Here is a 15,292-nt window from a genome sequence, read left to right as displayed (position 1 = left end):
TTCGAGAATCCATGAGGGGTTGCCTTCCTTATACGTATTATACCGAGGTAAAGCCCGCACTCTCGCTTTCGAAAAAAAATCTCTACGTGTATAACATTTTCCACGAACTCGCGCGATCCAACTATTCCTATAATATTGTATATTCGGGGCAGAAATTAGAACGCGGCGGTGAATCAATTACGTCACTTTCCACAAGGTTAAACTAACTTTTGCTATGAGATTAGAAAAGTTCGGAATCACAGCTGTCGACTCAAGTTTTTATTATGTTATCGCGCCTGTGATTTGACCATAATTTCGTTTGAATATTTTGAGTTAATTATTGTACGACTGTTGAGGTACAGTAAGCCTTTTACTTTATTTAAAAATATGATAACTTTTACCACTTTTCTAGCGATCTACAACCCCCTCGAAGTAATTTGTTAGAATATATTTTCCGATGTGCGGACGTATGTTACTTATGTTATGCTGAAAGAATTAGAATATTTCCAACAAAAAAGCCCAGGAATCTTTAAAACTTGTTTATCGCTTCGAGCACGCGACTTGATTTTGGAATTTGAATCCCAAATTTTTTGAACAAATTGATGAACAATTTTTTTTTCATAATCGTATACATTTGAAATTTTTTTCCTTAACATTTGGGCTCCGAGCTCGAACCCAAAATGGTATTTGTGAGTCTAAAAGTTTTTTCTATCTGTTACAAGTTGGACAGTGATGTCAGGAGATGCGCCACCGCAAAAGCCCTCGATTTCGGAGTCGTTCGCTACTTATATGCGCCATGCCGCGATTTTATTATTAATTTCAATGAAATAATTCAAAAATGTTCTTAAACATCTAAATGATAAAGCCCTCAAACTCAAATTGCTCCAAGTGTTTTCATTTTCTTTGAAAAAAAATACTGAAAATAGGTATTATTTTAGCCCGTCCAAGCTGAATCCCCCCCATTAACGTCACAATGATGCCCACTAATCTATATAGGCGCCAATTGAATAAACAAGTGGTATCTCGGCCAAAATACGGGATAAAAACCTAGCAAAGTCACGATACGAGTATAACTGCTACAACCTATAAGTACCTACATCCAGAAACCCCCTGTTTCTTGTTCCGTGTTGCCTTTAATATACTCCCTTGTATAATTCACGGCTATAGAGATTTCTCTCCGGCTATAGCTACCGATGCATCTGTAACGTATATGCATACATATAGCCCGATGGGTGGATCTTGTGTCACAAAGATTAATTGCCTGTAAGTACACCCTCGTGAATTTATGCCTAGGTAAATAATTGCAGGTTTCGTTCTACAGCCGATACACTGCATTATTATACAAAGCACCCTATATTACACTTGATCCCCTCATAGTTTTACACCTGCGCCCCGACCTATATCCTATACCTTCTTCGTCCGTGGCTGGAATCCAAGAACCGCAAGTTGTATTATTCTTGGTATTCTGCAGTATCCAGTGCTGATAACGAGCCAATTTCCGGTCGGTGGGAAGAAAGCCGATGCATTTATCGACGGTCTCTGCCTCCGATTGTTTCAGTCGAAAGTACCGGAATCGTAGAAATAATTGGTGAAAGTTATAGTAAGCCGATTTCTGAATAACTGCGATTTGTCAAGAGTTGACTGAACACGCTTGCGGCGGTAATCGAAGATGCTCGTATTATCTATCTATGGCAAAAATCTAACACATTTTGGCCATTTTTTATCGCGTGATTATCCGTGTGCTTAATATAATATTCGTTTCCTCGCGTAACTTATAGCCATTGGCGAAATTCTCAGCTCTGTAGAATAATTGTTCCGTTGCACTATATTATTTCTAACTCGACTTCAAGTTATTAGTTAAGTATAGTGCCATCTTCGATCCAGCCGATGAAACCTGATAACGGAGCGAAGCGGAGATGTGGTATCACAGAATCCAAGTGACACTAAACGCAAACGAATAATACGACTGTACAATTTTTCAAGATTAACCTTTCCTAGAGAGCAGATGAAACAACGTAAAAAAGAACGCATAAATTCTGTACCAAGACGAAATCTTTGAAAATCCATTTTCAGTGCAAAATCTTTAAGTTTATCCGTGCAAAAACAACCTTTGTTAGTTTTTAATACGTTTTAATGGTCTATTATGAATTGCAATTATCGTTTTGGGATATTTACTTATAATTGAAAAAAGTTTTCTTATTGTACGTGCAAATAAACGCTGATTCAGTCATCATTTCAGGCGACGACTCTTAAAAATCCCGCCAGTTTATGAAGTGAATGCTAGCGCTCAAGCGGCGATACGAAGAACCTGAATCCGTACACGGCAAATTAGTAATTTATTCCAGCTAAGCACTCTTTAGATATAGTTAACTGTTTCGAGACTTTGGCACTTGGCAGAAGGCTGCTAGTGGAAAGCGGAGTGTTTAAAGTGTGCTTGGTTTATTTATATTGTTGATAGTAATATTAAAAACATGGCAACGTATCTAGCGAGAAATCTAATACGCCTTAATCACGGTATCGGCTCACAAACCGCAGGTAAAATCGATAAACACACCGATTTATAACGATTTTTTTTTCGGCTAGATTAATAGACTTTAAGAAATTGTTCAGTGTGTAATTGGATGAGCCATCGCCCCGCACATACCGTGCCATTCAATTGTGCCCCTTGCCCTGCTTGGCTCAACGCGGTGCAAAGTACACTCGGTCACTTTCCGCATGCTTTTTCAATTGAAGCTAATTAGCCAATCTGTAATATGCAAAACATGATTGAGGAAACCGTGATTTTCCCCAGGAATACCTAATGCCCATTGTTTTCTAATTTTTCCATCAAGCTGAAGTCAGCAGACAGATTCAGCAATCAAGCGCAATATACAGTTTTTCACTAATAATACTGTGATAAAAGTACTACATTTTTATGAAATTTGTCAAGATTTAATTCTACCAGGCTTCACTGTCTTATTTTTATTACTGTTAGCATATTCGGCTGATAGAGTAAGCCTTCTTTTATTTTTAAAAGTCTATTACCCTACCCATTCACAATTTTTTTCATATTTGTTCCAAATAACTTTTCAACTCTTCGCTCGCATCTGAAGGAGCAAAGTGCGATGCTAATCTGTTTAATTTGTGCATGTAGCTCTTCCTCTGGCTTTGAAAAACCTCAACGGAACCAGAAATGGGGACAGAGGTTATGCGACAAAGGGGGGAAGTCCGGCTGGAAAGAATATCGTCTACATCGACGGAGTTCGCACTCCGTTTCTTTTGTCAGGCACACAATACAGCAAGCTCATGCCTCATGATCTTGCCAGGCATGCCCTGCTGTGAGTTTTATGTATTTATTTATTTATTGTTTTGGTTGAAAGATTTAAAACTAAAATTTATTACACCTGAAAATGAAGAGGTTTAACGTAATACCCAACCTGTTGAAACATTAATTTCAGGAGCCTTGTAAACAAGACTGGAATTGACAAAGACTTGGTAGAATATATAACGTACGGCACAGTTATCCAGGAAGTCAAGACCTCCAATGTTGGTCGAGAAGCAGCACTGGCTGCAGGCTTCAGCCAGAAGACACCTGCACATACTATAACCATGGCGTGTATCAGCAGTAATCAGGCTATAACTACTGGCGTTGGTCTGATTGCCTGTGGCGTGTACGACGTTATCGTTGCCGGTGGTGTAGAGTTCATGTCCGATGTACCAATCAGGCACAGCCGCAACATGCGATCCTTAATGCTGCGTGCCAATAAAGCAAAGACTTTACCTCAGAAGTTAGGCCTCCTGGCTAGCATCAGGCCTGGCCACTTTGTTCCAGAGGTAAGCGGAAAGTTATAAATTGTTGTAAAGAATAGTTGTGTTAAATGTCAATATTTAACCATGTACTTCGATTCTGTTAGTTGCCAGCGGTAGCGGAATTCTCTAGCGGAGAAACCATGGGTCACAGTGGCGACAGGTTAGCTTCGGCATTTGGAGTAACTCGGGCAGAACAGGACCAGTATGCCTTGCGCTCGCATACTCTCGCTTCCCAAGCCCAACAGCAAGGATTTTTATCTGATATTGCGCCATTCAAAGGTAATTCCCTCAACGTTACTGGATAATTTCATACCACATGTATATTTGTTGATTAACACAGTTTCACATCTTTTCAGTGCCTGGTGTGAATGACGTCATTGACAAGGACAATGGAATTCGAGTTTCTACACCAGAACAGCTAGCTAAGCTTAAGCCAGCGTTTGTTAAACCATACGGGACTGTTACAGCAGCTAACGCATCTTTCCTGACTGACGGAGCATCCGCTGCTCTCATCATGACTGAAGAAAGGGCTAAGCAGCTTGGACTGAAACCAAAAGCATATCTGAGGAACTTTACTTATGTATCGCAGGATCCGGTCGACCAATTGCTCCTGGGACCTGCCTATGCTATCCCAAAGGTAAAATTATCTTCCCTAGCTTTTATTTTGACCCTGTCATACGAATACAGATTTCGAAATTTGGCTGGTTTAAGTACTGGAACTGTAAAATTCGAACATATGGAACAAAATTTTTTGATCCCCCAATTAATGGAAATATCTAGTTACATTAAATACAGGTTGCACGAAATACAAAAATGTATATAAATTAAACGCCTTACAGGTGTTGGAAAAAGCCGGCCTGGGCTTGAATGACATAGGAGTCTGGGAAGTGCATGAGGCGTTTGCTGCACAAATTCTAGCAAACTTGAAAGCCATGGATTCTGATTGGTTTGCACAGAAATATATGGGTAGATCAGGTAAAATTGGTGTGCCAGATATCAACAAGTGGAATGCTTGGGGTGGTTCTCTGTCTATCGGACATCCCTTCGCCGCTACTGGAGTTAGATTAGCAACTCACACAGCAAACCGCATGATCAGAGAGGATCAACAATTCGGGCTAATTGCTGCCTGCGCTGCTGGTGGTCAGGTCAGCAATGATTTCTTATTTTATTATACACAAATTTTAATTCTTGGATCCTCAAGCCTGGCATGCGCTGCAGTAATCAATGACGGATGAACCATTTATCTTTATTTACAGGGAGTTGGAATGATACTGGAGAGACACCCAGATGCCAAACTTTAACGGAACTGCAGAATAAACTATTCTAATCTTCTATTCGTAAATACGATACACTGCATTAAACGATTTATAAATGCAAAAGAGTACGAACCCTTTCAAAACTAGGCTGAAAGAACGAATTTATATTTTTACAGTCGGAGATATCTGTTATATAAATGTGTACATGTATATATTTTTTAAGATTTATTACACCTTGAAAAAAGGAAAAAAAAAGCGTAATGAAATAGTACAATAAATCATGATCCATTTCAAATTTTCATTAGTTCATTTCATATGCATAGCTGACGACACATACACACATATATAAGTAAAACAAATATGGGGATGAATTAAACATAGTACTAAATAAAATGAGGATCATGTGTCGTTAAATGGAATCTAACTGCTTGATCAAGAATCACCCTTGTATCCCGACAGCCCTGCAACGCCCGTTGCCTGAGCCCTTCGAGCCTGGAGAGATGGAGTCGTGCACCAGTTCCTTGCGCCACGACTACTAAACCGGAATTGTCGGTATCTGACTCATAATTAGAGCCAGGGGCTCCTGGTAAAGCAACGACAGTTAATGTCGTCGCTCCTGTACATTCCTCCATATGATTTGCATCAACTATTCCTGTTCCAGATCCTGTTTCATCCTTACTGTCAACTTCTTCCGAAGCTCCCATGCTGGCTATCGTTGCTGTGCATCCTACAGAGTAATCCTGTAAGTAAAGCATATCAAATTTCATTATTTTTATAGTAGAAATCAGTAAAAGCACAGTGCGTAAGAAGTTATTATTAGAAGTACCTTAATGGGAATACCAGCGTCGATTAGAGCGAGAGTCGCTGCGTTTACTGCTGCGCAATAATCACTGCCGTCGGACTGAAGGACTTCGACAAACACGTCGATTTGAGAGCGAGGGTACAGTTCTACTTGTACAATAGCTTCGATAGCCCTGCGTAGCTGCAGAGACGTTTCTTGGGTCTTGCGATCACCGCGTGGTCGTTTCTTGCGCTCACCGGCACTAAAACTGAACACAGCCATACTGTACTGGCAATTTATAATTCCCGTGCCACTTCTGTTCCCACCACGCCCCCCTCCTCTTGGCTGTAGCAAACAATTGTTATTGTCAATGAGCAAGTTAAGAGAATTATGGATGTGAACAACTGAAATACGTTATAGGAAATAACCTGATGGGGCCCGTACACTGCAGCCAAAACTTTTGTGTTGCCCTGTTCTAGGTAAGCACTCCCATCCGACTGCCCGAAGACACCCATTCGAACTCGAATCTGTCTCAACTCATTTGCTCGTCGTCCATCGACTCTTAGTCCTTGGTCCGACACTAAGTCTTGGCCAGACATTGCGAAATTTACTTTGTATACTTTCAGTATCACTTTCCTTTTACAATTAGTCGATTGTAGAATCGCGTGGTGTACCCGTTTGTTGTCGATCTTGACCCAACCTAATTTGTCTCGGCCTTTCAACCACGCTTTCGTGAGGCTTTGACGGCTTTGACCATAATCTTTCCTGCTATACCATGGCTACACTAATAACTAAAGTGAGCTAGGTGTTCGACGGTAAGTAAAGATATGTTTTGTTGGTAACATGAATCATCGGAATAAACGAAGACGGAAAGCCCAACGACACCCACGAAACACTTACCAAACGCGTTCGTGTACCGGCAGCACTGTCAAATTACTAAGATATAAGATTATCGACTAGCGTTCGCCCACTTCGCCCTCCGAACGCGCACGGAAAGTTAATCAGGTTCATGTAAATAATATTATTCAGTGTTCAAATTAAGCGCACAAATTTGTGCTTAGGCATGATCAGCATGTTTAAATTCGCTAGTAACTAGTTTGAAGCGCTAGAAATCCCTTGAACAGACGCAGATTTACCCACGAACTCGGCAGCGCAAAAGAGATAAGAGATGATTGACAGCACTGGGAGCTAACTTCGAAACACACCCTTTAGAGCCAAAGTGGATGTGAGGTGTTGTGCCCTTTATAAGTCTATGGTTGTGCCTTGAAAAATGTACGCAATCCACTGACAGTACGGTAGTCGCTTTCCAATGCGGCCTCGAAGGTTTTCTGCGATTCTAGGGCATTTTCTTCTCGGCCAAGTGGTATGCTTGGTGGCAAGAGGCGTGAAGTGTGCTTGACGAGGCTTTGACAGTCCCACGACAGTCGGTAGTTTATAGATTTACCCACACCTTTTCTGTAAAAACAAAGATTTAATTCTTTGGTGTTACGCTTACCGAATCAAACTTGTTCCCGATATAATTTAGTTCTAATCTGAGAACTTATTGACAGCTGAATTACGTGTAGAAATAATGGTTTCCGAGCCGCTGTTGTTCGCGTTTGCTCTATTCGACACCGGCGCTGTGCTTTTTCTGCTTGTGTATTTTGTATCCTTTTTTAATTGTAATGCTTTTTGATTAGCGTTATATTACGCTGTACGTTATCGATGAATTTACGTTGCATAAACATCTCGGTGTATGTTGTTTGATGTTTACTCGGTTGCTTTGACGTAGTCCAAGATTTCTAGGGAATTTCACGTTGTCATGTTTCGCCCATGGTGCCTTAGAATACCCTAAATAAACGTCAGGGAGTAGTAGGATGCAATAACCGCCAATTCAAAGTCTGCAACGAAACCCACGGCGATGACTGAAGACTGTCAAAGACGGTTGCCCTAACTGGGTTTTGTGTATCTAACGAGATTGAGTGTTAAACAGCTCCCGCAGGTAAAAAAGGATCGCTAACACGGATTCTTATGGCTCTAGGCCCACTTACCCGCTGAGTAATGGTCTGGAAATGTTTTTTTTTCAGCGGTAACCGTCTGCATACTTCCGTCAACACTCGCGTCAAATATGTCGTTGAAATAGTTCCATTGTTCTGTGTTGGGCAGCAAAAATGTTAATAGGCTTATAGAAGACACCAATATCGTGGCTTCGTTTTGGTTAACAATCAGTCCTGCAATATGCATGTACAACGTATATGACGTACAAGTATATCTTGTCTATGATTTATAATAGAAACCTACAGATAAAAGAAGATGAAAACTCGAAATATATTTATAGATGTGAAAACGTCTTGAATAAATAGTCTTACAAAACGCACCTGTTTAATTGACATTGACGACTTTCCGTTTATATCTCTGTTTAAATAGATTCTGCATAGTTTCAGGGGAGTTTATATCGTTTATTTGTCTTTCACGACCCGCACGGTTTTTGAGAATTGGTAGCAGCCACGAGTTTGTCGCAGTACATAAATTAAAAATAGCCCTATATTAAATAATCGCTCAATTCAACGTCTATCTCACCGTCGTTTGCAGTTATTAATGCAAGCAGATATTACGCAAGCTCTAAAGCGGCGCCTCTCGTGTCGAGATTGCTCTGCGAAAACTATACGTTGCATCTTTTAAAGTTTAAATTACCTAGTTAACCTGACCCCGGTGTCGAACTTTTTCTTCTTTGGCAATCAGAGTATCACGTGTCCATATAGATATACGCATAAAATTTGCAATTTCGTGCACAGGTAGTTTAGAAAACTTATTCGTTTGCTTGTTTTCTCGCGGGTAACGATGATATGATGTCGGTATGAATTTCCTCCCAGGATTAACATATCATACATCATTATTCGTGCCTCGAACCTACGCTCGATGCCGTGCCGAAATGTTTCCAATTGTCCGATTTACACGAGTCCCAGACGCCTTAACAACACATCATCTAGTTTACAACAAAGCTCTCGGTGCTCGTCAGAGAATGGATTATACATTATACCTGTGTAGGTGCTCCCAGTGGCTATTTTCTCTCACATGCTTTGTTCAAACCGTTCGTAGGCGCTTCTCTGATTTCCACTATACGTACAGGACACGACAAAAGAAATATCGATTAATCCAAAATAACACGCCACATCTGGCTGTGTGTCCAGCGGAACTGTTTTTATCTGAACCATTACTGAAACTAATTACGGACATGTGTAGATATAATATGAGTGTATATATTTTGTACAAGTACAATGATCCAAACCGTTGCTGTATGCAACGTAAATCAAACATAGCTTATCGTCAGCGATCGTTCATCGTGATGATGCCAGTTAACGCTTGAAGTCATCTGACGCGAAATTACACGTTGACATAATGATAGCAAAAAACTATAATCGTTGTATATTAACGTGATGTCGATAAGTTTGCAAACATCTATATATATTCAATTTTAAACTGTGAAAGGCCGAAAAATGATTGCATCGACGACGACGACGACGATTATGTTTTCGTTTTACGTATAGGGCATTCCTTGTCATATCGTCCATGAATAATAATTTGAGTTTTTGATTCCATCGAAATTTTTATGACTGATCACACCTAATGTGATAAGCTTTAGGGACTTTTTTCGATTTTCCGCTTTTCGCAGTTTAAAATTAAATATGGGATGGCCAGCCTGCGAAAAACAGACGAATAATGTGAGTGGTGCCGAGTCGGCGGTGACCGAGTGTTAACTTTCAAGATATTCTCTCAGTATGTATGTATACACTTTATAGGCTGTCCTACAGAAATTGATGTAATAACCGAATCAACATTACTGTCATGTTGTTTCAAATTGCCTGAAACAACGTCTGTGCGTGATCTTTATAATTTGGAGCGTATCAATGGCGGCCATTTTGATTTATATTCAGTGTTTAAATTCATTGTTGTCGATCAATAATCATTCCACAATCATTTTGTTATGTTGAGAAACTCGACGTGCTCTATTAAAAAACTTAATATCATCAAACCGAACCGAATCAAACTGGAATAGATGTGCGCAAGTTACGATCGATCAGATGCCGTATCGATCCGTCACGGAACGTGATTCGCGCGAGTTGAAGATGATACCTTCAAAACTATTGAAGATTAATACGAATATTCTTAGTATGACAGGGTTGATAAAATTCGACAGCATAATTTTTAGAACCATTTCGCTTGAATTGTGAATTGAAATAATTAATTGTTCAAACACGAAAATGACGTTAAATTTGACGCAAAAAATATCGTCGAGAGTTGTACATAACGCATCAACGGAGAGTTGTAAACCCTATAAACTTTAAACGTTATTCTACATCCTACCAGTTTATTGCGTATCCTTATATCTGAAGAGTCCAAGAGCTACGCATACCTATAACATTTTCATTTGACATTTAGCGCTTATTATAATACCCTATATCCAAAGCTTACGTTATACGATATAGCAGAATAATTGGGTGTAGTCTTATAGTCGTTTGAAAATTGGGTGTGTGTGAAAAAACAGAGATGAACAAAGAAAGGGTATAATATAGACAAGAAAATGAATAAAAAGGAAAAACCAGAGTGAAAATGTAAAAGCTAATGATGTGTAAAGGTGTAATGAAATGTACGATATACGGAGGGTAAAGTTTCAAATTAAGATATTGCTGTTATTATCCATCGTTGACCCAGTTTTATTGGCATTATCTCGCGGCGATCGTATAATACCTGACTCTCGGTATAACAGATGTATATACCTATAGCTCTATCATGTATACCTATAGCAATATCGATCTCCACCGGCATAATAGGACTCGGAGGGTTAATCCTGGAGGAAAGGATGAAACAGAGCGGAGGTATGCACGCGGCTCACATAGTAGGAGTGCGGGGGTGGGGGGCGTAATTTCTGAGCTCTGTGATTGTTCTTGGATTAGATTTTCCTTAACAAGAACGGCAGGTGATTACGCTTTCGGACCTTGAATGCGATTACCTGAACGCCCAGCAGTGCTGCTCGAAATTGAACACGGTAATTCCGCTTTTGCCTAATTGTCACCGTGCACAGTGTTTACAACAACCGCACATCAATTTGCTGGATGTCAATTATCGAGGAATTCCCGTCTTGCTCAACCTCGACGCCAAAACGATCGCCTAAATAATTGTTATTCAAAGATATTCGGTGCTAAAAATATTCCGATTTTCTACCTCGTTATTTCTTCGTCGTCGACGTCGACTTTCCCACGCCTTTAATATTATAATATCGTTACGCCGTATTGAGAGGCCCGAATGATTCTTGACCCAATTATACGTTACAACTACTTTTCATCTCGAGTATCACACGTGTGTACACTTTTCTCTTATCAACCGCAACGATGCACAGACACACGTGTCAACGTATATACATTTACTGCAAAAGCGGAACCTGCGCGAACACTTGAATCGCGAAATCATTTTACAGAGGACGGAAACTCGACGGATATGCAACGTTTGATAAAAAAAATATGTATATATATATATATATATATGAGGCGATGGTTTCAAGGAGGCATATATATGTTTCACTCAAAATGCCGAATCAATTCGACGTTTGTGCAAATGAGAGAATCTTTCAGTCCTTGTACAAAATAATTCATTTAGCTAATTGTAGGTTTTTGATTGTTCGATTGTTTCTTGTTTCTTTCATTATTCCCCACGATGCTTTCCTTTTTGCACATTTCTATATTGTTCCTTTCGCGCAGTGGGTTCTACCGAAAATCGTCGGGCACGTCTTCCTCGTCGTCCTGCTACTCTTCCACGGTCAATGGATCCTCATGGTCGTCAATTTACCGATGGCTCTTTGGCTCGTGTACGAATTTCTGACAGTACCCACGGGCAACATGGGGATCTACGACCCAACCGAGATCCACAACCATGGCCAGCTGAAGAAACACCTCAGGGACTGCATGGTCTATCTCGGATATTATCTCGTCTTCTTCTTCATATATCTGTACTGGTGAGTCCGCAAGTTCACAGCGCTTATTAGATATGTGTCCTCTCTTCACAGCTTACGCAATCTTTTTGAACAAGAAAATCTTTCCCATGTTATTGAAACTAATATAACTACTAATAACGTTTCCTCGTAACGATTCATACTGAGGAAAAACCGTTACTTCGCGATATTTCGAATTGTCTGAAATTCAGAAAACCGCAATTAATAAGACAAAACACACTCGCATATTTCGAAATCTTAGTTCCTTAAAAATCACTGCAGAATTAAAAAAATTATTTTCCTTCAGCATCTCGTTACGGTAACGTTACTATACCTTCAACCTTGTTTTTCCCCCAGTTTTGAATTTCGAAATTGCTATTTACGCCCTGCTTTATACCAGTCGCTGACATTCGAGCCGCAGTGAATCGTGAATGGCATATTTCAAAATTTCTCCAACTGTACAACATGTGTACATAGATTGTTTGAATATTTGGTATTCCCCTCCGTTAACTCGTACAAAATGTCGGATATACCGGTATAATTTATGACTGTATAACCACGCTGCATGCATGGTTTCGCAATAGCGTTAAATACTAGGCATATTTTTCTCAAATATCATCATTTTTACAGCATGATAATTGCGCTACTGAAGGGGGATCCGATCAGAAGAGACGAAGACGACATGGTTGAGTTTTAGTCTAATCACATAACAGCTTCGATCCATTGTGATAATTTTTCTTTCCCATGCATGTATACATCAAAGGTTTGACCATGTATGTTCATTTTTTTTTTTTTTTTTTTTTTCATAGACCATTAGTGTACAGTAATAACAACTCTAATTTATTTATAATTTATAAGGTATTTCAATCGCGGTTCTAATCAAGAGACTGAAAATTTCCACGATCATTATATAATATATGATCTTGTATAAGTACGTTACGGCAATGCCGTAATAATCGAAAAAATAGCTAATTAAAAAAGTTACCTTCTCCTTAGCTAATGAAAAAAACAAAAATGGTAGTACTGAATTGAGTTATTTTTTTCCCCTGGAATGCGCGCAGTAAATATTTCTTCCTTACCACTTACAATCAGTGTTAATTGCATATTTTCACTGTTTGTGAAGAATCGTTGCACAACTTTCGATTTCGAAACCGAAATATGTCGACACTATGTAATCTTCAAAGTTTATATTACGTAAACGTTTACAACGAAACGTTTGTACACCTTTATTCTGATTACATTGTCCGCAATGTAATGAAGATCTAACATTGTGTATATATATTTTTTTTTTTACTTAATCGGATTTCTCGAATTTCGGTGATTAAAGCACTCCCCCAGACGATATTTGAAACCTAAAATATAAACGAAGATCAAAATATTATACGATCAAACATTATAACAATGGAGAAAGTTTCGCCGTCGGCTGAAAAAAAATGAAACAAACATCAACCGATCATTTCGTTTTTCGAACATACCCATGTCCAGTCATACGTATAATATATTATTATTATTATTTCTATTATTATTATCGGCCAGCCTTCAATCCTGTAATACAAATGTGGTATGCGCAATGAACCTCGTCGTGTATATTTTTTTGTACTATCGCGATATCGGTGTAGTACAATACACTTCATTGTTTTCATTCCCGCTTGCCTACAACAATCATCGTATACATACCTACGTACGTGGTAAATACGCGTAGAGCCCTTTGTTCAAACATGTTTTTCGCCCCTGTCGGCCTGTGAATTGCCCTCGGAATTGCCTGTGTTAGCCGCCGTGACCGGGTAACAGTTTTATCTCAAACATATATACGACGACCCTCCTCCCCCCCCCCCCCCCCCCGCCCTCTCTCTGCAACACGAGGCAGACGGTGGATGATTTAAACTTCGCGTGTTGCTTTTTCTTTTTACGTTGTTTATTACTTTTTAAAAATTTTTTTCACCCCCTTTTATATTTGAACGAAAATTTCTCTCACTTCTTTTACCCAATTTTTTTTTTTATACGTTGTCGGCGCAATATGTGTACATGTATACTGTAAATAGATTTAAATTGTTTTGCTACGGTGCGATACAACGCCGAAATTATATGTATAATAATAATAATAATAATAATAATAATGAACTTCAGTTACGCGGATACTTTAAATTATTATACGTACCGTAATGCATATGTAATTACGCCAAGTTTCAAGCCAGTGCGTGCAAGTATAATAAATTAACGGTATAAGCCTGTATTATAGTTATATACCTATGCATATAATGTAGAGCTAGTCATGTGGTCTGGATATATTGAATATACAGGTATATATATAACAGTTGTACCTAATATGTATTATAAAAGTCTATCCGAAGTTCAATTGAAACGGTTGCTATTATCGTATGTATGTATACTGAAATTATGTATATTTTAATATGTATAGAATTCATCACTGCGGAGCTCCAACTGTTCAATACATATAATTATACAAACACTATTGTACATACGTTATACATGGATTGCACATACTTGCATGAATACATGTTATTGCTCGATTCTTCGACCCCTGCAGCCACTCCCTGTCCGCTTTCGCCTCTGCTCGTACTTTGGTCGGGGTATGTATACATACACATATACATATAATAAAGTTGCTATATTCACGTATCAACGTCCCTCCTTAGTCATTGTTAAGGAGGAAGGTCACCCTGGAGGGTGTCCAATAATTCTCCGCTCTAGAATCCTTCTGGGGTTTTTTTTTTTCCCCCACCCCGTTCGCCTTGCCGGAGTTTTGGCGATTGCAGACGGTTGATCGCGATGAGGAACGAAAAAGGAAAAAAGCAAAGAAGATAAACCGGTGCGAAGAAGGGGGGTGGGATGAAATAGAAAAGAAAATAGGACTTTTTGTACATCTAGATGAAATATCTGAACACGCCGTGATTAATTTTCCTTATTTATTTATTTATTTATCTATTTATTTATTTTTTCTCATTATTTCCCCTCCTATTTTTCCTCTTCAAACTTCAAAGGTTTATCCGGATCCTCCTCAGCCCAAACAATGCTACCCGATGATGAGACATTTATTTGATACGAATTAAAGGAAACCCGCTACAGAATCAAAGGCGCAAGCTGTGTTTACACGTGAATTCTTACACGCGGATGCTAGGCACGTAAGAATATAAATTGTTTGTTTGAGCGAAAGAAAACTTGTTAACGTTACGTTACGAGTTTTGGAATTTCAAAAGCGTGTGTTCAATTGAGTTACGGATCAAATGAACAGAATATCGTTGTTATATTTGAGCTAGACAAAAACAAAAGTCATTATCCAGTCGCGTGTTAGTGCAGACGTATAACGTATAACGTGTGGTATAAGACCGTTTATCGTACTTTAAACGCAAGATTTATCGTGGTAAGTGCATGCTTCTTAAATACTAATAGCTGGCACAACGTGAAACCGAGGTTTCGCTGCAGACAGTCGATATATCTTTCCTCTAAATCTACGTTTGCTTCTTTTTTTTTCCCCCCACTTCGGTACGGCATATGGCAATT

General features: G+C 39.2%; 3 protein-coding genes across 3 annotated transcripts; 2 read left to right on the top strand and 1 right to left on the bottom strand.

The window, feature by feature from the left end:
• The first annotated feature begins 2,353 nt into the window (after positions 1-2,353).
• Mtpbeta (mitochondrial trifunctional protein beta subunit) lies at positions 2,354-5,352 on the top strand. Its single transcript, XM_046616049.2, has 7 exons — positions 2,354-2,514; positions 3,113-3,296; positions 3,417-3,792; positions 3,873-4,047; positions 4,125-4,405; positions 4,608-4,913; positions 5,025-5,352. The coding sequence occupies exons 1-7, from the start codon at positions 2,451-2,453 to the stop codon at positions 5,067-5,069; spliced, it is 1,431 nt and encodes a 476-aa protein (XP_046472005.1). The 5' UTR covers positions 2,354-2,450; the 3' UTR covers positions 5,070-5,352.
• Positions 5,237-6,888, bottom strand: Ski6 (exosome complex component Ski6). Its single transcript, XM_046616050.2, has 3 exons — positions 6,234-6,888; positions 5,851-6,150; positions 5,237-5,764 (listed from the first exon to the last, which is right to left on the bottom strand). Exons 1-3 carry the CDS (start codon positions 6,402-6,404, stop codon positions 5,408-5,410), a joined length of 828 nt encoding a protein of 275 aa, XP_046472006.1. The 5' UTR covers positions 6,405-6,888; the 3' UTR covers positions 5,237-5,407.
• Positions 6,889-7,190: 302 nt separating this feature from the next.
• cnir (cornichon-like protein) lies at positions 7,191-14,417 on the top strand. The gene is made up of 5 exons (XM_069134657.1): positions 7,191-7,232; positions 7,356-7,450; positions 10,763-10,831; positions 11,541-11,794; positions 12,401-14,417. The coding sequence occupies exons 2-5, from the start codon at positions 7,376-7,378 to the stop codon at positions 12,465-12,467; spliced, it is 465 nt and encodes a 154-aa protein (XP_068990758.1). The 5' UTR covers positions 7,191-7,232; positions 7,356-7,375; the 3' UTR covers positions 12,468-14,417.
• Positions 14,418-15,292: the final 875 nt, after the last annotated feature.

This window comes from Neodiprion pinetum, chromosome 3 (genome assembly GCF_021155775.2).
Source record: "Neodiprion pinetum isolate iyNeoPine1 chromosome 3, iyNeoPine1.2, whole genome shotgun sequence".
In the NCBI taxonomy this organism is placed as follows: Eukaryota; Metazoa; Arthropoda; class Insecta; order Hymenoptera; family Diprionidae; genus Neodiprion; species Neodiprion pinetum.
This window is presented reverse-complemented; position numbering and strand designations above follow the sequence as displayed.